Source organism: Hyperolius riggenbachi, chromosome 1 (genome assembly GCF_040937935.1).
Source record: "Hyperolius riggenbachi isolate aHypRig1 chromosome 1, aHypRig1.pri, whole genome shotgun sequence".
NCBI classification, from domain to species: Eukaryota; Metazoa; Chordata; class Amphibia; order Anura; family Hyperoliidae; genus Hyperolius; species Hyperolius riggenbachi.
Genome location: NC_090646.1, coordinates 485,106,315 through 485,132,969, shown reverse-complemented (window position 1 = coordinate 485,132,969; position 26,655 = coordinate 485,106,315). Strand labels below are relative to the sequence as shown.

Here is a 26,655-nt window from a genome sequence, read left to right as displayed (position 1 = left end):
CATTGCCAGCAGTGTTTCTGTATATCTAGATTAGGATCACATCAAATCTGCTTTTAAACAGATATCCAGCCTAAAAACTCAATAGAGAAAACAGAAAGGTGGGGAGGCGTGTGTGTGGTTGGCTGAATCAGGGACTAGTGACAAAACAGCACAGGTTATTATAACCCTAACAGGAGTACTCGTGCAAATTAGTTTGACTGGATATCCGCTTTAAGGAAGTTATAAATGATGACTGGTTGAATTGCTCTATTAAAAGAGAACCCGAGGCATAAAAGGGGATTCTATAGAGGCTTTACGGGTCCTCCTTGCTCCAGACGCCACTTGCCAGGACCCTGCTTAACATTGGGGCTGCACTCTTATGGCACGCGTGCGGCTGTGCTGCACCCACAAGCAAGAGCTACTCGTGCATTGCCCGGTCATACTCCCAAGGACACAGTACAGCCACACTGGTGCATGAAGAGGAGCATGGCCCCCAATGGGATTACACTTACAGACAAGCCCTTGTCTGTAGATTTCAGAAGGTCTGCGCCTGACAACAGGGGAAGCCTCTATAGGATGCAGAGATTTCCTCTTCTTAGGTAAGAAAGTCTTTTCAAACCAGAGGTTCAGCTTGGATAGTCTTTAAATGATGTATTTTGCTACGTGGTTACCGGCTCGAGAAGCTCCTAAACTGAACTGGTGTAGATGTAGACACAACACCTGCATGAATCAGGTTGGTATGTCTGTAAGGGCTTGTTCACACTACAAGAGCTTTTCTAAGCACTTTGTGATTTTAAAAACTCTTGCCACTGTTATCCTATGTGTGTGTTCACACTGGAGCAATGTGATTTTGTAAAAATCCACCATAGCTTTGCCTTAGCAAGAGCTTTTGAAAATCACCAGTGCTTAAAAAGCTCTTGTAGTGTGAATGTTCATTGTTTAGCTAGATAAAACCAAATGTTTCATATCCCCTTGGCAGATATGCATACAAGACAGGATCCACCAGAAATTAACACTCATTTTTCAGAAGGCTGACCAGCTCTGTTTCAGCATCTTCTGCAATGACTGCCATGCCTGTCTTGGTTAACTTCCAATTTTCTTTCTAACAGGTTTCCGGATGAAACAAAACAATGGGCAGTGGATTACCTCAGCCAGCTGGATACAAGCAGGAAACTTCTTGTAAAGAGGAAGCAAACACAATGACAATACCGCTACTGTTTGGGCTACAACTTATAAGTATTAAAGAGAACCCGAGGTGAACCTTGGGTGAAAAAAAAAAAAAAAAATCAAATTTTTACCAAAGGAGAGGGAAGTTTCTGGATCCATCAGAGGATTTCTATGCCATCCTCTGGACCTACACTGCTGTTTAGGACCCTCCTGCACATTGTGACCACACTCCTCTTCATGCACTAGCCCAGCCGGGCTGCACCCGCCCGAGTGCACCTGTGCATTAGCCTCTCCTGCTTGAAGAGGTGCACGGTCACAAGCTTGGTATCCAACCAGAGTGACAGATTGCTTTGGAGGTCCACGCATGGCAATGGTGGACAGGGGGACACCGTGGGAAACCTATACAGGATCCAGAGGCTTCCCTCTTCTTAGGTTTTTGACTTTTGACCTGAGGGTCGATTCGGGTACACTTTAAAGACACCCTATTAAATGTACCACAGAGCATATGGTTGCATGGCAGAGGCATGACTGTCTGATGCTGGGCTTTCAATATGCTTAGCCTTATTAGTTGCAATACTACTTAGAAGTATTATTTATTACAGATCTACACAACTTTGTCACTGTATGGCGGATGCATAGAAGACGCAAGGCAAAGCTCAAGAATACCATCTTTACATAACTATAATAGGGGATTACATATATACAGATTTAGTATACAAAAAAAAAAACCCAAACAGTATTCACATGTTTTCAAAAGAAATCTCCTAAGGTAAAATGTGAATAAAATAACACAAGTGTACATGATTCATTTACAACAGTGACCTCTGTATATCATTACAATTTACATATACAGTAATCTAAGCAATAGACTTTGCCAAGGCACGGTAAGGTGTCTGCTGAAAAAAAAGAATCCAGATTTCAAACACAAATGTGTTCTATAAATATACCATAATGTACTATCACTAGGTAGGCAAGAGATGACTAAGCATACTGTACTTTACTGCTAACCATGATCTGCTGCATAAGAGAACTCCACTAATTACTTTCGCCCACCACAGTAGTGTGTCAAATTAGTAACTAGCTTAAAGTGGACCTGAACTCTTGCACAGGACAGAAGGAAAACAGAAATACACCCTGTAGTATTTAGAGAGTTTAGCCTGTTTAATTCCCCCTCATTTGTGTCTAATCACAAGTTGTAATTTGATCTCTCCGTGTCACATGACTGCCACGGCAGAGATGGCAGATAAGCCCATGTGAAAGCACAGGATGTTAACAATATGTCTGCTTCCATGAATCTGGAAATAGAAAAAGTGCAGATTTATTTTAATCAGCTGTTATTATGCTGTTGCGTATTTTTTAGAGCAGAGACAACAGTCCGAGTTCAGGTCCGCTTTAAAGGTCTGGTTTGCTCTGAAGGCAGATCATAATGCATACATCTTAACTAAATCAATTGTTCTGCGCTTTCTCATTCAAACTGTTGTGATTTTTGCATGTATTGGGGTCCAGAACACACATAAAATGCATGCAGCAGCGTGTTGTGAAAAAAAAGCTTTAAAGGGCAACTATCAAAGTTCCCCCCCCCCCCCCCCCAAACTGCATAAATAGTGGTGAATGTGTATTCAAAGAATGTGAAATTCATATTAAAATATCTTTTCCCTGCTGTTACTGATGGCATCAGACTGAGGAATAGTACACCTTCAGAGGTGATGCTGTTTTGTAAAGAGCGCTGCGAGTTCAAAATACAAAGAATAAAATCCAAATACTGCACCCTCCGCCCCGCTGTATGCAGAAAGCTGCACAAGCTCGGCACTCAGATCATTGCTCTGTCTATGCACAAGGAAACAGACAGCCATACTCATGCGAAGGTGGGAGGTCTTGTAAGTAACGGGCGGAGAGATATTAGAATAAGACAAGGCGGCAAATAGCAGGCAGCCTCTGTGGATCGGGATGTTAATAGAAGGATGATTTCTGTCTGCAGCATTCTAATATCTCCTTGCCTACTGTTACATACAAGAGTTCCCATCTTAGCCAACGTAGAGTTATAGCTATAGCAAATGAGCAGTAACCTCACGTCTGTTCCTTTGTGCATAGACTGAGTGAGGATCTGGGTGCCGCAGTCATGTGGCTTTTCTGAACACAGGGGAGGGGGCATTTTCAGGTGTAGCAAGGAAGCAAGGAAAAGGGGACCATTTTTATCATGAATGGCTCATCCATTGAATATACAATCCCCACCATGTGTGCAGAAAAAGGCTTTAATTAGATTGTTGTCCTTTACGTTAAACGGTATAGATATTAAAAGACCCAAAGTGAAACACGGAGATTCTCTTCACCTGCATGTGCTTTGCATTAAAGCTGACTGCATCTGATTCAGTGTAAGGGCCGTTCACATCTGAGCAGGAATCGCGCGATTCCCACTCATCGCAAACTGCTAGCTAGTCCTATGGCAGTTTTCTCACTGCCTCGATCGCGGGCATTTTGGGGCTAGCGTTAACGGCAAACACATTACATGCAGCGTTTTGGCGGCGATTCTGGAGCGATCGTGATTAGCATGTTTAGAACCGCTAATTGCGATTGCTACTAAAACGCTACTTTGTTCAGTGATTGTTTTCGCGTGTAACGCGGAAAAACCACTCCCGCAAAATGCTAGCGGTAATCGCTAGCGTTTTGCTATTTTAGGATTCATTTAGGCTATTTTAGATCAGAGCTCGGTCCCTTTGGGCGTCATCGCTGGGCTCAGCTGTACAGACGAGTGTCAGCTGTGTAGTGGATGAAGCACTGTATTGCTATGCGGCGGGCGGAGGGACGTGCCTGACATCATGCGACACGAACTATGTAAATTGGGCGTCGCTGAGGGTGAGTCAATCCGCCGGGCGAATCGCTAGCACACCAGGGGCCTCTGTACACAGCTAAGCTGGTTGTCACCCGTCTCAGCAGACTTGAGCCAGTCCTCTGTAAGGACCTAATAGCAGCCCTAACTGATCACACTGAACTAAATAACTACTGCCATACAAATAGGAAACCACCTATCACTGGTATGCCTAGTTATTTGCACTGCTTTCTTTACGTGTAGGGCAGGACATCTGTCTAAACAGAAATCCCTGTGCTGCACTTCTATAGTCATCTTTCAAGCACTTTTCTGCCCAGAATAGCGAACTGGCGCGACTGAGATAACCAGGGCTGATTGCGGCTGAATGGAGGCACTCGGACGGCGAGGGGTGCATTGCTGCTCATGGGGCTGGCGGAAGCCCTGGGTAAGTATCAAATCTTTTAGTAATGCCATCTCAGGTACACTTTAAAGGACAGCTTAACTGAGAAGTATATGGAGGCTGCCATTTTTATTTTCTTTAAAGCACTACTAGTTGCCTGGCAGCCCTGCTGATCTATTTGGCTGCAGTTGCGTCTGAACACCAGAAACAAGCATGCAGCTAATCTTGTCAGATCTGGCAATGTTAGAACCCCCTGATCTGCTGCATGCTTGTTCAGGGTCTATGGCTAAAAGTATTAGAGACAGAGGATCAGCAGGGCTGCCAGGCAACTGGTATTGCTTGAAAGGAAATAAATATGGCAGCCTCCATTTCCGTCGTCCTTTAAGAGATTCATTCAAATAGAAATACATTTTTTTTCCATTTAAAACTGATTAAAGCCATCCACAGGCAGTGGTTAAGAGTTTATGTGGAGAGGTATGCCTACAATTTTTTTTTTTTTTTTTTTACACAATTTTGACAAGTCATGATTTAAAATTCTGTTGCAATTTGGAGATATTTGCCTTCACTTCCTCCCCTGGTGGCAAATGGCTTTCAGCGCTAGTCTAGGGGACCCAGCAGGAAACCTCAGTTTCCTGCTGCTCTCATAGTCCGAATAGCCTGGCCATAGTTTACTACAAACTATCTGAACCCTGAAAGCTTGAGGGAGTGCTGTCCACCCAATCACATTAGCAGAATCTCCCTATGAGGTTTCCTGTTGGGTCCACTATAGTGCATGGCTTTGTGTTAACGGAACTTCCTGCATCTTTAAATATTCTTCTGTTTTTATTTGAAGAGCAAAAAAAAACAAACAAAAAAAACCCGCTCCACATATTTGCACATATAACCAAAATTCAGTGAAGCTTTTCCAGTTTCAGATCATGAAGCAGACTACTGATTTAGGCTTATGGTTACACATGATGGAAATGAGCTCCTAGGATGAATCTCCTGTGTAACTATGCAGATAGCAGACTCTCATAGTCCACTTCTGCACTCTAGCTGCCTGAAATAAAGCAGAGTGCTGGAGGATGGCCCACATTCCCACTATTTACTGAAGACACTAGGGGCCATATGCAATTCACTTTTTCACCTGTGTTACTGAAGACACTAGGGGCCATATGCAAAAAAATGGGCGTGGCCATGATATTGTATGGGCGGAGCTAACATAATGATGTAACAGCGAGGCATAAGAAAGCAGCGTTTCTGCCATGATGTGGTGAAACGAGGATTCGCATCATGGGTGTGCAGAAACTGTATGATGCTATTTATACCCGCCGTAACCCCAAAGCAGCAAATATAGCCAACCATGACCATTAAGGGCTCATTCACACTATGTGCTGCGCTGTCAGTTTTGACGCAATGCACATAATGTATATGGTAACATGAAAGACAATAGACTTTCATGTTACCATTCACACTACAGGTGTGCGTTCCCATGCGTTAGGTTGTAACGCGTCTGGGAACATTTTAACGCACAACGCATACGTTTCCCCGATGGATACAGCTGCCGACGTCCACGCTTTAGCGCACCACAACGTGCATTCCGTACGATCACTGTGTTTGCAGCGCATGCATGAAATCGCATTCGTGTATACGTTCTGTAGTGTGAATGAGCCCTTAATAATAAATGCAGCAACAGTTACCCCAGACACTAGAAAATAAAAGCAGTGTGTGGAACATTTAAGCAGAAAATCATGCAATGTGGGCCACATTTCACCAGAAAAACGCAGTGGGCCACATTTCACCAGAAAACAAAAGCAGTGGGCCACATTTCAAGAGGAAATAAACGCAGTGGGCCCCATTTCACCAGAAAAACGCAGTGGGCCCCATTTCACCAGAAAAACGCAGTCGGCCACATTTCACCAGAAAAACGCAGTGGGCCACATTTCACCAGAAAAACGCAGTGGGCCACATTTCACCAGAAAAACGCAGTGGGCCACATTTCACCAGAAAAACGCAGTGGGCCACATTTCACCAGAAAAACGCAGTGGGCCACATTTCACAGGAAATAAACACAATGTGGGAAACATTTTAGCAGAAAACAGTGGGTTGCATTTCACCTACAAAAAAAAGTAATGTACTCACCTGACAGAAGTCTTCTCTCTCGGCTGGGCTCTGGCGCGCATCTCCCCCGGACGTTCCTTCTGCAGTCTCCCGCGCTGCTGCTGACAGGCAGAGTGCAGGGCTACGGGAAGGCGGCGCCCGAAGCCCTGCACTGGAGACACAAATAGTCTCCAGTATAGGGCTTCGGCAGCCATCTTGCCGTAGCTCTGGTCTGTCTCCCGGGAGACTGCGGGGCTGCGGGCTATGAACTGGCGCGGCGGCATCTAGTAGACGCTGCGGCCAGTCCATAAGCAGCGGTGGCGTGCCAACAAATTAGGCTACGCGTGCCTAGCCCGGCACGCGTGCCATAGGTTCGCCACCGCTGTCCTAGGAGATCATTTTCACCCTCTCAAACTAACTTTTCAGAATTTTACATGTAGGAGAAACTGAGGAGAAAAAGAGAATTGCACGTGGGCCCAGATTTCTAACACATTCCAGAAACATCACCGATCAGGCTAGCACTGGTGCAAATGAGACTATATAAAATCAAAATGTATTCTGCCTTTGTGACTTTTAGAACCACAATACAGCAGAACAACATCAACATTTTTTTTGTTTGTAAAGGAGATTTTACCTATTTTGCCTTTATCCTTAGTGGAAGCATTTCTTGAGTTCTCATATTACCCTTTCTGTTCTATTGAGTTCTATTGAGAATCAGATATTTGTAACCATTAAAAACAATGAAAAATTCTCAGCTGGAGACCTCAGGAAAATAAATAAATATCACACTGACCTCTTCTGTCAGAACACAGAGCATTGCTAGTTTAACCACTTGCCGACCGCACACTCATAACGTGCGTCGGCAAAGTGGCAGCTGCAGGACCAGCGACGCAGTACTGCGTCGCCAGCTGCAGCCTAATTAATCAGGAAGCAGCCGCTCGTACGAGCGGCTGCTTCCTGTCAAATCACGGCGGGGGGCTCCGTGAATAGCCTGCGGGCCGCCGATGGCGGCTCGCAGGCTAGATGTAAACACAAGCGGAAATAATCCGCTTTGTTTACATTTGTACGGCGCTGCTGCGCAGCAGCGCCGTAAGGCAGATCGGCGATCCCCGGCCAATCAGCGGCCGGGGATCGCCGCCATGTGACAGGAGACAGCCTGTCACTGGCTGCACAGGACGGATAGCGTCCTGTGCAGCCGGATCTCCAGGAGGGGGCCAGGTAGGAGAGGGAGGGGGAGGATTTCGCCGCGGAGGGGGGCTTTGAGGAGCCCCCCCCGCCACCCACAGCAGGCAGGAGAGATCAGACCCCCCCAGCACATCATCCCCATAGGGGGGAAAAAAGGGGGGCAATCTGATCTCCCTGCCTGCACCCTGATCTGTGCTGGGGGCTGCAGAGCCCACCCAGCACAGATCACTCAAACCAGCGCTGGTCCTTAAGGGGGGGTAAAGGGTGGGTACTCAAGTGGTTAAGAATACTGCCAAAGTAGCGCCTTCCAATCTGCTTTTAAAAGCCCACTACTGTGTACAGGGGGGCCTGAAGCAAAACCACTCATTCAAAGCCTGCACTGGCATTTTATAGCTCTAGCACTGGATTTATGGGAGGAACCCCTAATCCTCACTAGAGAAATCGGCCAAGAGATGAGAGGCTCCTCAGCAACACAATGGGAGTCAATTCACAAACTTCATAAACCACTCATTTTTATCCTGACTAATAAAAATAACCTTTCAGCACATTTAAAAGCAAAATAAATCACTCTAAATAAGCTGTTCCTGGATAACTTCATTTCAATATTACTTTGCTTATCTTATATTTTTGTTTGCTCTTTGGGAGCATACAAATGTAACATAGATAAGGTGAAAAAGCTTTGCGAGTCATGCCCAATGTGAACAAGCAGGTAGGCAGGCAGGCAGCATTGATGGTATTGTTAAATAGAATCCGAGATGAAAATAAAGGCTATATTTATACTTACCTGGGGCTTCCTCTAGCCCCCCCGAGGTGCTTGGGCTCCCTCACCATCCTCTGGCCTCTCTGTCTTTCAATCAGCCGCGGTAATGTGGCCGGCCACGCTCTTCTGTGCATCCCGCAGCAGGGAGTGTGAGGCCGTGCTGAAGCGCATGACTGGCCAGATTATCAGGCCGGGGGGGGGGGGGGGGGGGGGAAGGTGTAGCAACCCACACACCTCATGGAGCTGGAGGAATTGTATGAATATAGCCTTTATCTTCATCTCAAGTTCTCTAATCTGCTCACTTTTAGTTGCCCAATAGGCTTTCCTTATGATACACAGGACAAGCTGTGCACCATGATGGCAGAAAAAAATCCCCCAAATTACACAGGTTTATTACCTTAGCTGACTGAAACAGTACAAAGATATAAAACTAATGTAGAATTTTATTTTCTTATAATTCACTTCATTTATAATAAAAAAAATAAAATAAAAAGGAACACAAAAGGGAAAAAAAAAAAAAATCACCGGGTACATGCCACATGTGGCAAAGGAGAATACAGTAACTCTTTCCCTGACACTCTGGCAGGTAGACAGTTACTTTAGGAGGGGTCTCATTGCACAAGTTGTTCAGGATCGTCCAATGGTGGGCTAGGGACAATCTCCCTGGTTTAAATCCAGGCAGTGTTGATTTAAAATTACAGAATTCAGAGTACATAAGAGACGGGTAGGAAACAGAAGTCTGAAGGATGGAAATCTCAGAGCAGGAAGGAGGCCGACAGAATTCCTTTAGAAGGAAATGAGCCAGCTCCTCACTGGGGGTTCCTCCATTTAGATTTTCCTTGTCAAGGGCCTGCTTTTTCTTGTAGCGCTACAAGCCATTGACACGTGAGCTGTACATCTAGATAGCAGCTGAGTGGCCAGCAGAGGGAAGGCAGATCGAAAAACTAAAGTCAACGTCGTCCTCCTCTGTCCCTCACTGGTGTACTCCTGCTGCGGCTCCTGCTGTGTCTCTTGGGGTCTCTACGTTCTCTTTCACGGGGGTGTTCTCTGCTATGCTCTCTCCTTTTTTCTCGTTCAGCCTCTCGCATTCGCTCTCTATTTCTTTCTGCCTCTTTTTCTCTTTCCTTAGCCCTCTCTTTCCTTTCTTCCTCTTCTTGCTCGTCTAGTTCCTTGCGCCTTTTTTCTCTTTCCTTTGCCCTCTCAGCCCTGTCTTCGACTCTCTTCAATGCCTGTGGGAGAAATAATTGCAATTTAATTGCTCTGTAAAAAGTAGCATTCGTTTATTCAGCCAAACAACTGTAACATTTAAAGTTTGTTATCTAATTTAAGTAAAGTGTAGTACATACCTGGTCATCTGTCAGGGGCAACCAATATATACATGGGGCAGCTTTGGTTTTGTGGAATAAGTCATCCAAGAGCTTTGCTGGTGGCTCCTCCTGAACTTTTTCTGCAAAGAAGAGTTGGATGTTGAACACCATACATAACAGTGGGGAGACACAAAGCTTGAGTATAACATATTCAGAAAGCTTTCAGAAAGTTCTCTCTAAGGATGCATGCAGCCTAAAGTTTTACTCTAGATTAAAGAAACCCAAAAATATCTTGTAGCAAAGTTTCAGGATCCAGGCACACTGTGTTGGCAGTGTATTCTATAGAAAGGCACAACACATGCATTTCTCTCTGGTACATCACAGACCCCATTCACCTACTAACTGCCAGAACATGCAGCAGCACAGCACATAAGTGTACCCATCAGACAGTGCTGTCTGTGCACGCATGTCCTTGCATGTCGCACACTGAGGCATTGCTGAAAGGAGCTCATCAAGACCATAGTGTGGCCTGCAGCACAGTCACCTCCCCAGGTAAGTGCCAGATAGTCCAAATCCTCCCGTTTAGCTTGCAGATCTCTTTTCCCTAATACATCTGTGAGGTAGTCTAACAGTTTCCAAGCACCCCAATGATCACTCAACCCGCCACACTAAATGCAAGTAAGCCCGGCCAAACAAAGTCAATACACCAACCGTCACATAGTACCCTTTAACCACTTGAGGACCCACCCTTTACCCCCCCCCCCCCCTTAAGGACCAGCGTTATTTTTTGTGATCTGTGCTGGGTGGGCTCTGCTGCCCCCAGCACAGATCATGTTTCATGCAGAGCGATCAGATCGCCCCCCTTTTTTCCCCCCTATGGGGATGGTGTGCAGGGGGGGTCTGATCGCTCTGGTGGGCAGGCTAGTTGCGGGGGGGCACCTCAAAGCCCCCCTCCGCAGCGACATTCACCCCCTCCCTCTCCTACCTGTCCCCCCCGGTGATCGGGGCTGCACAGGACGCTATCCGTCCTGTGCAGCCAGTGACAGGACGTCCCCTGTCACATGGCGGCGATCCCCGGCCGCTGATTGGCCGGGGATCGCTGATCTGCCTTACGGCGCTGCTGCGCAGCAGCGCCGTACAATGTAAACAAAGCGGATTATTTCCGCTTGTGTTTACATTTAGCCTGCGAGCCGCCATCGGCGGCACGCAGGCTATTCACGGAGCCCCCCGCCGTGAATTGACAGGAAGCAGCCGCTCGCGCGAGCGGCTGCTTCCTGATAAATCAGCCTGCAGCTGGCGACGCAGTACTGCGTCGCTGGTCCTGCAGCTGCCACTTTGCCGACGCACGGTATAAGCGTGCGGTCGGCAAGTGGTTAACCAGAATGGGTGGGACATTGAGGCCATCTTAGTAGACACATCAGGAGGATGTCAAGTCCAGAGGACTAAAGAGCTGAACTTCCCCGAGGACTATCGTAAGCAAGAATGTTAGGTTCTCCTTACTAGTTAATTTTCACCCATGTACCCAGAGTTTAACTTTAAACGAAATCAGAGGTGAAAAACTGATGAGATAAAAATTGCACCTATCCTTCTCACCCTAAAAATGACCATTTTACAATCCCCAGTTTAATTTTCTATTTATCAGCCATAAAAAAAGTATATTTAAAGAACAACTGAAGTGAGAGGGATATGGAGGCTGCCATATGTATCTCCTTTTGAACAATGTAAATCACCTGGCTGTCCTGCCGGTCATCAGCCTCTAATGCTTTTTAGCCATAAACCCTAAACAAGCATGCAGATCAGATGTCTAACAAAAATCTAACAAGATTAGCTGCATGCTTGTTTCAGGTGTGTGATTCAGACACTACTCATGCCGGATTGATCCTAAGGCCTGCCAGGCAACTGGTATTGTTTAAAAGGAAATAAATATGGCAGCTTCCATATCCCTTTCACTTAAAGCGGACCCAAACCAAACATTTTTTTTTAATTCAAAATATTTAGTTGCACCACTCTGACACATACAAATATAAATAAACACTCCTTCAAGCCTATGAGCATTTCTGCGCATGCTTTTCACCCTTCTCTTTGCGTAACTAGGGTTATACAGGTGGCAGCCATTAGCAATTCCTCCTTTGCTGGACACCATCTACTCCACCAGTTTTCCGGATTATTTGCCGGCAATATGAAAGGAAGGGGAAGGGTTTCTCCAATAAATGTAAAATATTTTATATTTGTCATCATGCAGCTGAAAAAAAGGCTGCTATTTATTATTATAATTTAGAAAATAGATTTTATTTCTGAAATCTTGTATTTTTAGTTTGGGTCCACTTTAAAGAGAACCCGAGGTGGGATTATATTATGCTAGTGGGGCACAGAGGCTGGTTGTGCACACTATCACCAGCCTCTGTTGCCCCATGGTGTGCCTCAAAGACCCCCCTGCGCGCCGCTATACCCCCCGCAGTGCTGGCGACAATGTTTACCTAAGCGCTGTCTGTCAGCGCTGCTCCCCCGCCTCCTCCGTATCGGCGCTACCCGCCGCGTCACTTCCCTCCAATCAGCGGGAGGGAAGGGACACAGGCGGGTAGCACCGATAAGGAGGAGGCGGGGGAGCAGCGCTGACAGACAGCGCTTAGGTAAACATTGTCGCCAGCACTGCGGGGGGTATAGCGGCGCGCAGGGGGGTCTTTAAGGCACACCATGAGGCAACAGAGGCTGGTGATAGTGTGCACAACCAGCCTCTGTGCCCCACTAGCATAATAAAATCCCACCTTGGGTTCTCTTTAAGTTGTCCTTTAAGGTTGTATTGTCTCCTAGGACTGATACAGTTTACCAGTGACCCAGACGCTAAAATATTATTTATTTATTAAGCGCCAGCATATTCCGTGGCGCTGTACAATGTAAGAAAACAAAGAAGGGATACACAATGATAGACAATGATATACTTCAAATATGAACACTGATACAGAACTGCTGAATACAATAGCAAATTTAACCACTTAACGACCGCGGGTCGTTAGTGGTATAGCATGGAAACGGCCGCCTTTCCATGCCAGTTCACGGAGACTGTCTCCGTGAACAGTGTGCGAGCCGCTGATCGCGGCTCGCACGCATAAACATCCGGGGAAGAAATCCCTGCTGTTTACATCACACAACGCTGCTGCGCAGCAGCGCCGTGACGTAGATCGGTGATCCCCGGCCTCTGATTGGCCGGGGGTCGCCGGCATCTGATAGGCAGAAGCCTATCCTATCAGGCGCAGGACGGAACTCCGTCCTGCGCCACTCACAGGGTAAGGGAGAGGGAGGGAAAGCCGGGGAGGGCGGAAAGCGCTCCGGAGGGGGGCTTTGAAGAGCCCCCCCGGAAAGTGCGGGTAGCCGGCGGCGATCAGACCCCCCCAGCAGGACATCCCCCTAGTGGGGAAAAAAGGGGGGGGGGGGAAAGTCTGATCGCCCTGGCTATTTCCTGATCGGTGCTGCGGGCTGGAGAGTCCACGCAGCACCGATCAGAAGAAAATACCCTGGTCCTTAAGTGGATAACATGATGACTAAAATGTATAAAAGTCTAAGAGTGCAAGCAATTAAATTAGTAACATTCCATGACACAAAAGTGTGAGATTATATCTATTTAACCTCCCTGGCAGTAAGCCCAAACTGAGTTCGGGCTATGCCGCCGGGGAGGATTTCTCAGGCCCTGGTGGGCCGATTTGCATAATTTTTTTTTGGGTAGACGCAGCTAGCACTTTGCTAGTACAAACCGATCGCCTCTCAGCGCCGATTCGCCTCCCCAGACCCCGTGCGCAGCCTGGCCAATGAGTGCCAGGCAGCGCTGAGGGGTGGAATCGGGACTCCCTGACGTCACGACATTGATGACGTCATCCCGATCGTCACCATGGCGACGGGGGAAGCCAAACAGAAAATCCTGTTCTGCACGGGATTTCCTATTTGCGCTGATTGCCGGAGGCGATCGGAAGGAGAGAGGGGATGCTGCAGCACAGTGGTTTTCATTTAGCTAGCACTAGGCTAGCTACATGATTAAAAAAAAAATGTAATGTGCTGCGCTGCCCCCTGGCGGTTTTAATAGACCGCCAGGGAGGTTAATCTATCCAGGGCTGTGGAGTCGGTCCAAAAATCCACCGACTCCTCAGTTTAGGATTCCACCGACTCCGACTCCTCCTCCTCTAATTTGCATATTACAATTTTGTTGATTAACAGTATGTAACGTGAAATTCGTCTCTTAACTGCCAACGCTTAGGAATTTTACAAGACAACTGAAGTGAGAAGGATATGTAGACTACTATATTTATTCCCTTTAGACTAAAACTAGTCCTTGGTAAGAGTACTTGTAAAATGTACAGACCGGAACAAAAACCATCTATCAGGCCCTAGGCAATGTGACTGTGGATACATGTAAGAGTGATGTGCAGGTACTCTGCAGGGGAATGAGGAGATTCTTCCTCTATTACACATTCTTCATGCACAATCTGAACCAGGTTTATGGGTGATAGACAACACCTCTGTTCAATGTGCACAACATTCTCAGTGGATTCCCTGCAGCTCTGTGGGGAGTGTATATGTAGAGTATAGTACTACTGTGTAACAAAGTAAACCTGAGACAGATGAAATTGAAGTTTTATACATACCTGAGGCTTCCTCCAGCCCCCTGCAGGCTAATCAGTCCCTCGCTGTCCTCCATCGCCACCTGGATCTTCTGCTATGAGTCCAGGTACTTGAGCCAGTCTGGTGTAGTGCGCATGCACACACTCCGCCGCCGGGAGCGTACTACACCTGCGCAGCACTATTGTGCAGGTGCAGAACGCTCCTGGCTGTGGAAGCGGCACGTAGCCAGACTGCTATGACTGGCTGAATTACCTGGACTCATAGCAGAAGATCCAGGTGGCGGAGGAGGACAGCGAGGGACCGAATGGCCTGAAGGGGGCTGGAGGAAGCCCCAGGTATGTATAAAGCTTTTCTTTTAATTCGCCTCAGGTACCCTTTAATTCATAGTCACCAATCCAAATTTTAACAACATATCAAATTATTTGATTTCATGAGCAAAGAGAGTGCATACATTTGCATAAACCAGCATCAATGCAGAATTATTTCCATCTCATTGACCATCTCTCTCTATATATATATATATATGAGATTCCTGTGTACACATCACATATACTGTACAGTCACAATCAGATATGTATATCTGACTTTAAAAATACGGGGGACTGCTTTATTGAAGCAGCACAAGTAACTAATTTTGATTGGTTTATTTCATTTTTGTGGACTGAATACAGCCATTACTGTATATACTGTATATATATATACATTATTTTTAATGACTATTATCTAATAGAACATTTTATCATATTTTCTATTTTAATTACAGTTACAAATTCATTAGGAGTCGGTGCATTTTTTCCCAGACTCCGACTCCAGGCACCCAAAATTGCTCGGACTCCACAGCCCTGAATCTATCCCCTGCTCTCAGAAGCTGTTCTCTACCAGGAAAGATTTCTGGCCGTAATTCCTTACTACTAGGACCCCGAATGGAGAAACTGCTACTTGCATACCTGATATTCAGGTTCTCTCTTTCAAGCAGAAGAAGAAGAAGAAGAAGTAGTAGTATGTATGGGTGGCCGGTACCCTTTAGAAAGCACCTGAACAGAGCAAACAGGAAAAGGGAGACTGCCCTCTAGATTTTCTTTACAAAAATTAGAGTTGCCTAGCTGATATGCTGTTCAGGTTCAGAGTCACGTTTATAAAAGTAAAAATAAATAAAAATAAAGACGTATTAATGCACCTTTCTTCTCATTCTTCTTTTCTTTGGACTTGGCATGTTCTTTACGCCGCCTGTCTCTGGAACGTGATCTGGGCCCCTCACGGATTTTATCTCTGTCCCACTCTCTTTCAGAGCGAGTGCGTTCCCTCCGCTCCATCTCACGCTCTCTCTCTGCCCACTGTTCTCGCACACCTCGCTCATGTTCCCGATGCTCTCCACGTAATGGAGGGATGCGTTGGTGGGAGTGAGAATGTGGATGGAGAGACTCCTCCTGCTTGGGTTCTGGAGGTCGTTCTACAAGAAGTCCTCTATGAAAATCAAGCTAAAACATGGAAAAGAAAGCCAAGGTATAAGTAAAATGCACAACGTTAACATTAAATAGGGGCTAGATACCAAGGAGATAAAAATGCTTTCCCCAAATATTCAACAGAAAAATGACAATAAGAGCAGGTTTTCAAAAGAGTTACCTCATCTTGTTCTGCAAAGTCAGCAGATAGGAATTTTGGGTTGGACTGAGGCCATTTCACACCATGTAGAGACTGTCTTGTAGCAATTGCTTCCTCTAGTGTAGAATACTATTATAAGAGATTGCAAAGGACATGGGTCAACAAAGACAGCAGATAAATCACTACAACACTTTACTGAGAGCTTGTTTAGTCAGCTTCTGAGATCAGTCAGCCATTCAAAAGCATGGCTGGGACAAACTCATGGCATAAAAATGCCAGAATCTTGCACACTAGCCCTAAAAAGCAATAGATCATAAGAGTTTGATTGTACGATCTTTACCACATCCACATTCATCTTATCAATTGAACATTGCTCAGTAATGTCCATTCTCTAATGATAGATGCAGAAGGTGGTGTGTGATGAAAGCTGTATAGTTTTGCACTACTTAGAGAAATACAAAGCTAAAGGTAACAGCATGATTGATATTAGATCATATTCCTGCTGTAAACGCAAACCTAAGGAAAAATTAGGAAGGTTAAAATTGATGAGTTTTGATGATTAGCAGCCATAGTAGTCAAACTAGAATTATGTGCTTAGATTTTAAAAGCATAAGAACACTTTGGACCCTTTTACACTGAATCAGTTGCTCTCAGTTACAACTGAAAGACAACTAGTTTTCAAAGTAAAAGTCCATGTTTTCCTAAGGCCTAGTTCCCACTACATGGTTTTTTTTTTTTTTTGCATAATCTTTATTTTTCCTTTTTCAAAAGTTTATTTTACAAAACTGTACGCAATATCTCATTCAATAGTTAAAAGCTTTACATATCACAGCAAGTGTAAATTCCAACTCGTTCAGAGAAGAGCAACATACTTAATCACCTCATTCCTACATCTATGTCTGTGTATATGTATAGTTTATCCCAGCTCCAATCTTCTCCCATGGCTCAAAAACAGCTCTGGCATTGCTTCAACTCTTCAGTTTGATTCAATTCAAATCTAATCTTGCTATAGTGCTCCTCCCTCTGGAGCTCCCTCTTTTCTCCCCAGTTTACTAGGAGGGAACTCTGAGGTTCAGGTCTCTGTTACCATAACACTCACACTTCCCACTCATATATATCAACTCTCATTCCCTCCATCTTTCATCTCTGTCGCAATCACACAGAAAACAACCAAGAACAAAAAAAAAACCTCACAACACATTCAAAACCTCTCCTTCCCCACTCCCCCCTCCCCCCCAGAGGGACCAAGACCAGGAGGCCCATCTCTCCAAGATGCATGTCACCAAATATCAGGGGTGCCCTACTCCGCCAGGGCTTGTGCATAATTTTCCGTGTTTTTAAATGCTAATCATTGAGCCCACCATTTCCGGAACTTCTTAATACTCCATGAATTAACATGTAACAGGTAGAAAGCAGGGTCATCAGGGCAGTCCTCTCCCACTATCCTACTCATATACCCCCTAAGTTTCTTCCAAAAGTCCTTTAACTCCTCACACTCCCAAAATATATGTGGAGGATTGTACCCTTTGCCCTATTGCACCGCCAGCACATAGGTTAAATAAGATGTTTCCGAGGGTTTCACCTGTCTGGTGTCATATACCACCTCGTGAGGAACTTGTAGCTGGGTTTTAGACGCCATTGAAGATCCATGGGCGAACAATAGAGCCTTTCTCCACTGTTCATCTGAAAAAATCTTAAGGTCCCTCTCCCATTTAGTCCTAATGTAGCCTGCCGGGTTCACCTCATTTAGGATAGCATACATTCTCGAAAGAGAACCCACTACATGTGTTTTAACTGAAAACTTTTTCACAATGCACTGCTAAGGGGAAAAAAAAAAACGCAGCACATACTATCACATTAAGTCTAAAAGGGCCCATACCCTCTCCAAATTCAATATGTGCCTGCAAAAATCTACAACCATATTTCCCAGTCTTACAGCAATCTGGAGCAGGGTTATCCAAGTACTAAAATATGGGCGCTTGCCCAAAGATGGAATAAAGGTTTCGGATATGCAGTCCTCAGAAGGACCAATTGGTTCTCAGGCAAATCTATCATATGTACGCTCTAAACATCAGAATTTAGCAATGCTTTTTATCACCTCAGGGCGGCTGGCACTGCCAAGTCCCAAGCGATAGAAGAGCAAGATAACTGCTCAGATTTTTTTTTTCTTTTTATATGGGACTATATGATGCAACTTTATGTCCAATCGACAGGAATCGGACCATTATTTTCAACCTGTCCAATCTGTAAACTGATCAATAAAGGGATTAATTTTGCTCAGTTATAATCGGAAAATCAATCCCTTTATTGATTGGGAGCAGTTTGAACATGTACACAGGATACAACTTCCTGTTGACTGGATGGGAAATTGCATCGTGTGCTCCCAGCATTAGATAGCTGGAAAAATGCATCAGTAAATGCACTTTAATGGAAATTATCTTTTAAGTTATTTATTTTAAGGCAATATGCCAGTACGTCACTCACGTTCTTTCAAGTTAGTATTGATCGGATGAGAAACAATAATTTGGTTTCTTTTAGAAATACAATGGTGTTTCAGCCTCATAATAAACAATGTTATAACTAATACTAAATACCCTAAAATAAAGTGAAAACAAGCGTATTAACAATGTTTGCATTTTATAATATAAAACTCAAGTAACCAATGAAAGTATTCATGCTTTTTACTTTGCCACTAAATTTAGGCCTAGTACATACCCGCAGACAAACAAAAAAACAAAACATAATTCAACCATTTGGGATTAGTACATTTAACTTGTAGTAGTTAAATGTACTATCTGGAAGAGCTGGAGCACTGTTCTTGGCCTCTCAACACCATACCAATGGTTTGACATAGTGGTAGCAGCATTGTGTGTTTTCAGAAGCAGGAACTGGCAGACTCATTACAATCAAAGAAGAACACAGCAAAGCACAAATTTTTAATCCTTCATGAAAAGTTCCAGAGCATTCTGAACATCAAACAGGGCCAAAGGTTCAGATTACAAGACAATGATGCTAGCTCAAAGCAAAGGCAAAACCAGGTAGCCCTTTGAATATCTGTGACTGGCCAAACCAGAGCTGTGATTGAACAGCTTCTAGAGAGACTTGAAAACAGCTACCCACCAACTATCTCTGCCACAGCCTATGGGTGTTTGATGGCTTCTGCAGAGAAAAATAGCAACAATCCTCAAATTCAGCTGTGCAAAGCTACTACTGACAAAGGTGCTTCCACTAAAAAGTGAAGCTTGGGCAGTGGATACATTTTTGAGGAAAAGACAATTAACCCTTTGCACACTCACATGCAAATGTTCATACAAATGCATTCACAGGAATCAATCATCCAGGAACCTCTGCTATCCCTACAGCTAGGTTAAAAGCCGGGGTCTTCGTTACAAAAGAATGCATTCCCTTACAGTTACCTACACTGCGCCCTGTAACATGCATAGTGCAGACATGCAAACATTCATTGCATCTAAAGATTAGGAGTACATATCCAGACATCCTTCTCCTGGGACAGATAGTGCATCAGATAGTTACAAGAAAAACACATAAATCCAGGCACACCACCTCATTAACTGTCTGCCATTTCGCTGGCCACCAGCCTTTAGCACCTCCCTAATAACTTATTTAAATGTCTTAACTTGAGGTGATGTGCTTGGTTTTATGTGTTTTTCCTTATAACTGGACCCCTGTAGCCAGGGTTTAATCCAGCGTACTCCCTCCTTCCCGTCTGTGACCATGGTCAGTATACACACAGTTATGCTGGTGTGTACATTGTGGACACGGATATATTTGATTAGCACCCTTGTGAGTTTAGTCTGTTGCACTATCTGTTCCAGGAGAGGACGCCAGGATATGTGCTTTTATTTTTTAGATAGGTTTGATGCAAGGAATGTTTCCATGTCTGCACTATGCATGTTACAGGGCCAGAGTTAGGACACCTACGAATACCTGGGTACTTCTACGCAGCGTACAGAAAAGCATTTAACCGAGACACCACAAGAAGCCGTGTGAATTGGCCCTTTCCTTCAATAGATATTACATTTTGTTCCCTCCCCCCCCCTCCTATTTTTGTGGTTATCGACTTTTCACTGCGATGCTGGAAAGACTGCTTATATATTGTTTATTCCAGTATTTTACTTCAGAGTGCTTTTGTTTTAACCCTTGTTGGTAGCATGCCTTTTAGTTTTCCTTTTACACCCAACTAAACCCTTAGGCCCTGTTCACATCAGCACACGTGGACGGCCGTGCGTTCGAAACGCAACGCATACGAACGCACGCAATCTGCGTTTGTATGCGTTGCGTGGCTGATCCCATTCACTGAAGTGTTAATGAAAAATGCATGCAGCATGCGTTCCCGGACCGCACTGGTCCGGAACGCATGCAGTCTATGCACTGTCTGATGTCGTGTGTGTCGGCTTCCTGCGGATGGAAACGCGTGTAGTGTGAACAGGGCCTAAAGTGAGATTTTCTGAAAGCACAAATCATTTCGTGTGAATTATAAGCATTACTTTTGGCAATGCATTTTCAAATTTAATCCGTTTAACACTGGAGCTTGGCTACTGATATCTGCTCACCAATTCCATGCTCCACCTCTGTCAATGCCAGTCACTGCTCTGCCACCACATACAGATGCAGGTTTTTTCCTATAATGCTGAGAAATGTAACCTTGCTCTGTACTACATTGGGATGCAGTCCTAGTTGACCCATCAATCAGCTAAATCTACAGAGGGCAGGAAGCAAGCTGGGTTGCAGCCTCACATGCGCATTACATTCATGCAAAAAAGTGTTTTGTCCACCACTTTGCCTCTATACAGAGTACATATTCGCTTACCAATTTGCACTGTTCAAGATTGGTTTTGTGCAATGGTTTAGGTAAAATGACAGCATTTAGGAGTGCCTGTTGTAAGTTATTACATCAGGCAACTGATTAAAGGCAAAACAAGTCTGTATTGATGTTCCACAACAGCTTGTAAGCAATTAGGGATGCTGAAAAACGAGTTTTGAGTGGTGGTGACAGATTAAATACTTTAAATTAAATGTAAGACTCTTACACTACATAACTCTGTATTTTAAAATGACAAAAATAGTAACCTATGTAAATACAGGTATAGTGGTTACAAAACATGTTACACAACAGTGAGAACAGGATGGCTTCACTTACTGTGACATAACAATGAGATTTTATCTTGTCTATCCAAAAGTTTTCCTCGATTAAAGAACCAGTGCGTGAAAGGAGTTCTTTTAGTTGCCCCAAGGTGAAAGGTCGGACCTGTAAAAGAACACAACATTATGAAGTATATGTCTGTAGGTCTATGGTATTAACAATTACACAGCACGAGTGACAGGCAACAATCCATCCTTATGAGCTCAAAACTACGTACAGGAACACCCTTGCAAGTACAAGTGTAACGTCTGCCAGTGAGCAGTCAGGACATACTGGTGTTTGTGTTTCAGAGTAGCTGAGATCTAATTGTGGTCTAACTGAAGGGAGATTCTAATTTTTATTGTGGGGAGGGGGTAACAATCCCTGCAGTTCCACTCTAAACATTGTAAGGAATAAATCACAAGCTTAATTTCAGCTCGCTTTCTTCGTTGATCGTGTGAATACAAAAACAGTCATTCCATAGTGTTCCATACAGAGACCGACAGATCATAGTTTCAAAGTCTTTTACCAATTAAGCCATTTGTCTAGTTTTTCACATGAGGGCTAAGCTCTTTTCCTCTGTGCAGCTAACAGTACTCCTGATTATTTAACCACTTGCCGACCAATGGATTTTTCACTGATCGGTGCTGCGGGGGCTCTACAGCCCGCAGCACCGATCAGGAGTGCAGCAGGGCGATCAGACTACCCCCCTTTTTTCCCCACTAGGGGGATGTCCTGCTGCGTTTGTGGGGGGGGGGGGCTTCTCAAAGCCCCCCTCCGCAGCCATTTCCGCCCTCTTCCTCCTTACCTCCCTCCCTCTCTCCGTAATGCGCAGGACGGAGTTCCGTCCTGCGCATTGAAGGATAGGCTTCAGCCTATCATATGCCGGCGATCCATCCCCGGCCAATCAGAGGCCGGGGATCGCCGATCTGCCTTACGGCGCTGCTGCACAGCAGCGCCGTATGATGTAAACAGCGGGGATTTCTTCCCCGCCTGTTTACATTTTGCCAGAGAGCTGCGATCGGCGGCTCTCCGGCTGTTCACGGAGACACCCTCCGTGAACTGACATGGAAAGGCCGCTCGATCGAGCGGTCGTTTCCATGGTAACCCGCAGACGACCAGTTTACGCCAATCGGCGTTAGCTGGTCGTCAAGAGGTTAACATAAGGAAGAGAAGTATAAATTTTCTCCACTGGGTGCTGAATAAACCAGATTCTACCTCGCACTGTCATGTCTGTTTACATTTCACATTAGAATTTCAGTTCAGTGGTTCGCTGACTACTTGTGGTCCGAGACAATACAATAAAAAGACATGGCACTCCGTGGACACACAACAAGCTTCGGGCGGAGCCCTTCCTCATGTGTACTTGCGGCTGGGGCCTAGTGTGGGACCGATTGCAGGGAAACAGAGCCTGGCGGGGACAAACATAAGCTGCAACCCTAGTGTGGATACCATACTGAATGTATGTATAGACTCTTTTTGGGCACATTGTTGTAACTCCGATGTCCTTTTAAGTATGCCGTTAGAAGGGAGTTTCAAAGGGGAACTTTCAGTTAACTTCCACAATGGTGTCACCAAGCACTGGACTGTCTTTTGGCACAGCTATGCGGAACTGCTTGTGATAAACTAGTAGAATGTTTTTATACAAGTAGGCTGGGGGATGGAATGGTAAATGGCCATGAATACAAAAAACAGCAGTTGCTCTGGTGCAGACCAACCAGATGAAGGGCCATGAACATGTAGCCATAGCATGTCAAATAAGATGCTAAAAATTAAAGATGGCCAAAGATAAGTCACATTTCTGCATGGGTAATCACCGGAATGAAACCTATTGTCATGACACCATGGTCTGATACCTGATACCCAATTCATGTTGTACCCCCAAAACAATGGTTTTCTGTTCAGTAAATCAATGAAAGCATTAACAGCAGGTGAATGGACAAACTCAACTAGCCAGCCACTTGCTAAGATTCTAGATGCTACCTCAAGAAAGACTTCTCCAAATTTCAGGCCTGTCATGGCCATGTCCTACCATCTGCACATTTTTGTCTGAAAGACTTACAATAGCTGGTCTGTAAGCTATTGACATGAGAATGCAATCCAAATATGGCAAGATCAGGTGACAGGACTAGGTCAGTTTCTGTTCTGGTGATATCACCAATTTAATTCGATACAAACTCACCAGATTGCAGATGTGAACAATACAGCTTGGCTTTCTTCTTGGCGGTGATGGCTCCTGCGAGGCAGTGCGCACTGGATCATCTATTGTAATGGAAACACCTGTTTTCTGCTGGCTTATTGATCTTCTCAGAAGGGTATCGCCTAGTGTAACTGAATAAAGATGCAGTTATGCGATGTGTCTTTAAAGGACATCTGACATGAAGGGATATGGAGGTGACATGTTTATTTCCTTTCAAACAGTGCACATTGCCTGGCTGCCCTGCTGATCCTCTGCCTATATTACTTTTAGCCATAGACCCTGAACAAGCATGCAGATTAGATATTTGACAAAAATCCGACTAGATTAGCTGCATGCTTGTTTTAGGTGTGCGATTTAGACACTAATGCGGCCAGAGATCATCAGGACTGCCAGGCAACTTGTATTGTTTAAAAGGAAATAAATATAGCAGCCTCCATATCCCTCACTTCAGGTGTACTTGGAAAAAAAAATGTGCTTGTAATTCATGAGGTCGACTTACCTCTAACCTCTGCTTGTGCAGGGCTTTCTGGTAAAGGCTTCTTTACTTCCTGCTCACTTGGAGGAGGTGCCTCTGTCTCCACAGGGACAGGATCTTGGTCTGAAGAGGCAGCAACAGCAGCTTCTTCCGACTTCTTATCATCTTCCTCCTCATCATCATCTTGCCCATTTTCCTGAACCTGTGCAGGTACTACCTGGAGTGGTTGAATGAAAAATTGGAATATGTATCAGAGAACTTCATTCATGAAAAAAATAACAGAAAAAGGAGTGTTGTCCTGTCCTATAAGATGAGAGGATTTAGGCCTGCCATCCTCTTTGCTTCACTAACACTGATATGTCGGCACACCCTGCCTGCATGCTTGTTTCAGAGCTGTACCGGGTGGTGAAGCAGGGCTGTGGAGTCGGAGCAATTTTGGGTACCTGGAGTCGGAGGTCTCAAACCAAGGAGCAGAAGTCAGATGATTTTTGTACAAGCTCCACATTCCTGATAAGAATTAGACTAAGGAGTCGAGGCAATTTTTGGGTACCTGGAGTCGGTGGTTTCATAAACTGAGGAGTATGAGTTGGATGATTTTTGTACCGACTCCACAGCCCTGTGGTTAAGCCAGGGTTGACAACTGTTCATCATTTGACAGACTGTCCATAAAACCCTACTGGGAATATTTGTATGTAAAGCTGGTTATGAAAAACACATTTAGGCTGACCTCACAGGGAACAAGCCTTTTACAAAGCAAGTCCTGGGCACTTCAGGCAGAATATCGCCCACATCCATAAAAAAAAACCTTGGGTATTCACAATTTTTTTTTAGCTTCTTGTCCAGGAAAAAAATAGAAATTAGGTTGGCAAACCCGACAACACCAACGATCCTTATCTAGAATTATAATTCCTCTAAACAAAAACCATCACGCTGCATAAATACCTGTGTAACCGTCCTGCATATTTTCAGGCCTTTATCATGGGGGCTGTCGTCACCATTCCGTTCACCTTCATCCTCAGAAATACGGGCATCTTCTGCATGAAGATCCACAACTGCCTCCTGCTTGATTTCTTTAATCTCAGGGATAAGACTCTAAAGAGATGATCATATTTCATCAAATTAATTTGAGCTAGTGACACGTACAAAAAATAAATGGCTTCTGTGATTCCCTAAGGCTAGATTCACAGTGGGACGTTGCGTTTTGATGCCACGTTAAAGTCGCACCGCAAGCTTACAACGCAATGCCCTCAAAAAGTGGCAACGCAGCGTTACCGTCGCATACAGCAGATACAGTAAAAAATACAGGCAATGAAAAGTATGCATCCAAGTCATTACTGAGCATGTGCAAACAGTCCAACGCAGCTAATAACGTGTATAACGCACTGCATGCAGTACTTTTACTTAACGTGCCGCGTTAGTCACTAACGTAACGTGTGCACTGTGAACGGGGCATTGATTTTTCATTGCAGTGAGTTATTCTGCGTTAAATGCTGTTTTAACGTGCGACTTAAACGTCCCACTGTGAACTTAGCCTCAAACATGCATAAACAAAGGTAGTGACTTTCAGAGTGACTCATGGATAAAAGCTACATGCCCAATAGAGCAGTGAGTTACTGCATAGCAAGTTTGTGTGTATAGCCCAGGGCTGGGCAAACTACGGCCCATGGGCCGAATTGGAGGCCCACAGACAGAGGGCTGCATTCTCCTCTTCTCTCCTTCTACCGCCGTTCTTAAAAGACGTGCAGCAGACGTACAAGAATTCACCTAACCCCTCGTTCCAGCAGCAAATGCCATGGCAACGATGGCATCATGTAGCCCGCTATCATTACATAACAGCATGTCACATGACGGCACCGTTGCCATGGCAATTGCCGTTGGAACAAGTGATTGGGTGAATTACAAGCAAATAGCTGCTGGAAGTCTGGAGAGGGAGAGTAGCAGTGGGCCACATTCTTGTGGAATGTGGTCCGATCAGAAAAAAGTGTTTGCCCACCCCTGGAATAGTCGTCTTTCTTCCCAACAGATTCAGTCATTAGAAAAAAAAAAAAAAGAAACCCGAGCTGCTCATCCTACATAGGCTAGACACACTGTGCACACCAGCTATAAAGGCTCACGTGAAAAGACATCCGTATGCAGTGTCAGTAGTAGCAGCTTCTAGGTTTGTTTCTAGTGTACTGTGTGCTAGCTTGGATTGTATGTTTCTTATCTCAGCCACACTGGCATTCTATGAGGGTTTTGACCAAACCGCCCGAGGAAAAAAAAATAAAAATTCAGCATGTGTTCTTTGATATGAGCAGAGATGGTCAGTGACATGCAAAAAATTCTGGCTAGCATGCAAATTGTGCATTGCTTGAAAGCCACTGATCCAGTTTCAGGCTGCACAATATTTGCATTAAGTTTGCATGGGAGTCAGAATTATTTTCCTCATACTGCCAACCTCTAGAAATGGGTTGGGTCATTATTCAAACAAATATCTAAGGTTAATCACCGTCCCAGGTTATTTTTGAAATCTAGTTGTAAGCCAGTCCATTATCGTTCTTTTTAGGGCAAGATCTCTCACAGTTTTATGGTACACTTTAGGCTACCACACAACACTGATTTATTTTAACCACTTGAGGACCTAGGGCTTTACCCCCCTTAAGGACCGGCCACTTTTTTCCCATTCAGACCACTGCAGCTTTCACGGTTTATTGCTCGCTCATACAACCTACCACCTAAATGAATTTTGGCTCCTTTTCTTGTCACTAATAAAGCTTTCTTTTGGTGCTATTTGATGGCTCCTGCGATTTTTACTTTTTATTATATTCATCAAAAAAGACATGAATTTTGGCAAAAAATGATTTTTTTAACTTTCTGTGCTGACATTTTTCAAATAAAGTAAAATTTCTGTATACATGCAGCGCGAAAAATGTGGACAAACATGTTTTTGATTAAAAAAAAA

At 44.7% G+C, this 26,655-nt stretch overlaps 2 protein-coding genes across 15 annotated transcripts in view; one reads left to right on the top strand and one right to left on the bottom strand.

The window, feature by feature from the left end:
• The window catches only part of LOC137522035 (uncharacterized), a 206,247-nt gene extending 190,796 nt beyond the window's left edge, over positions 1 to 15,451 (top strand). For 5 of the 12 annotated variants that reach the window (XM_068242078.1, XM_068242073.1, XM_068242098.1 and 2 more), the window contains one exon: positions 1,089 to 1,941. In XM_068242078.1, coding sequence (XP_068098179.1) covers positions 1,089 to 1,182 — 94 coding nt within the window. In that variant the 3' untranslated portion in view covers positions 1,183 to 1,941. Of the gene's footprint in view, positions 1 to 1,088; positions 1,942 to 4,216; positions 4,386 to 15,057 lie in introns of those variants that run through there. The other 7 variants (XM_068242090.1, XM_068242086.1, XM_068242080.1 and 4 more) reach the window with 4 other exon arrangements.
• ACIN1 (apoptotic chromatin condensation inducer 1) overlaps positions 8,802 to 26,655 on the bottom strand; it is a 135,444-nt gene continuing 117,590 nt past the window's right edge. For all 3 annotated transcript variants that reach the window (XM_068241988.1, XM_068242000.1, XM_068242009.1), the window contains 8 exons: positions 24,657 to 24,806; positions 23,739 to 23,931; positions 23,222 to 23,370; positions 21,058 to 21,165; positions 15,918 to 16,025; positions 15,472 to 15,772; positions 9,723 to 9,823; positions 8,802 to 9,605 (listed from right to left, as the gene is read on the bottom strand). In XM_068241988.1, coding sequence (XP_068098089.1) covers positions 9,327 to 9,605; positions 9,723 to 9,823; positions 15,472 to 15,772; positions 15,918 to 16,025; positions 21,058 to 21,165; positions 23,222 to 23,370; positions 23,739 to 23,931; positions 24,657 to 24,806 — 1,389 coding nt within the window. In that variant the 3' untranslated portion in view covers positions 8,802 to 9,326. The remainder of the gene's footprint in view (positions 9,606 to 9,722; positions 9,824 to 15,471; positions 15,773 to 15,917; positions 16,026 to 21,057; positions 21,166 to 23,221; positions 23,371 to 23,738; positions 23,932 to 24,656; positions 24,807 to 26,655) is intronic.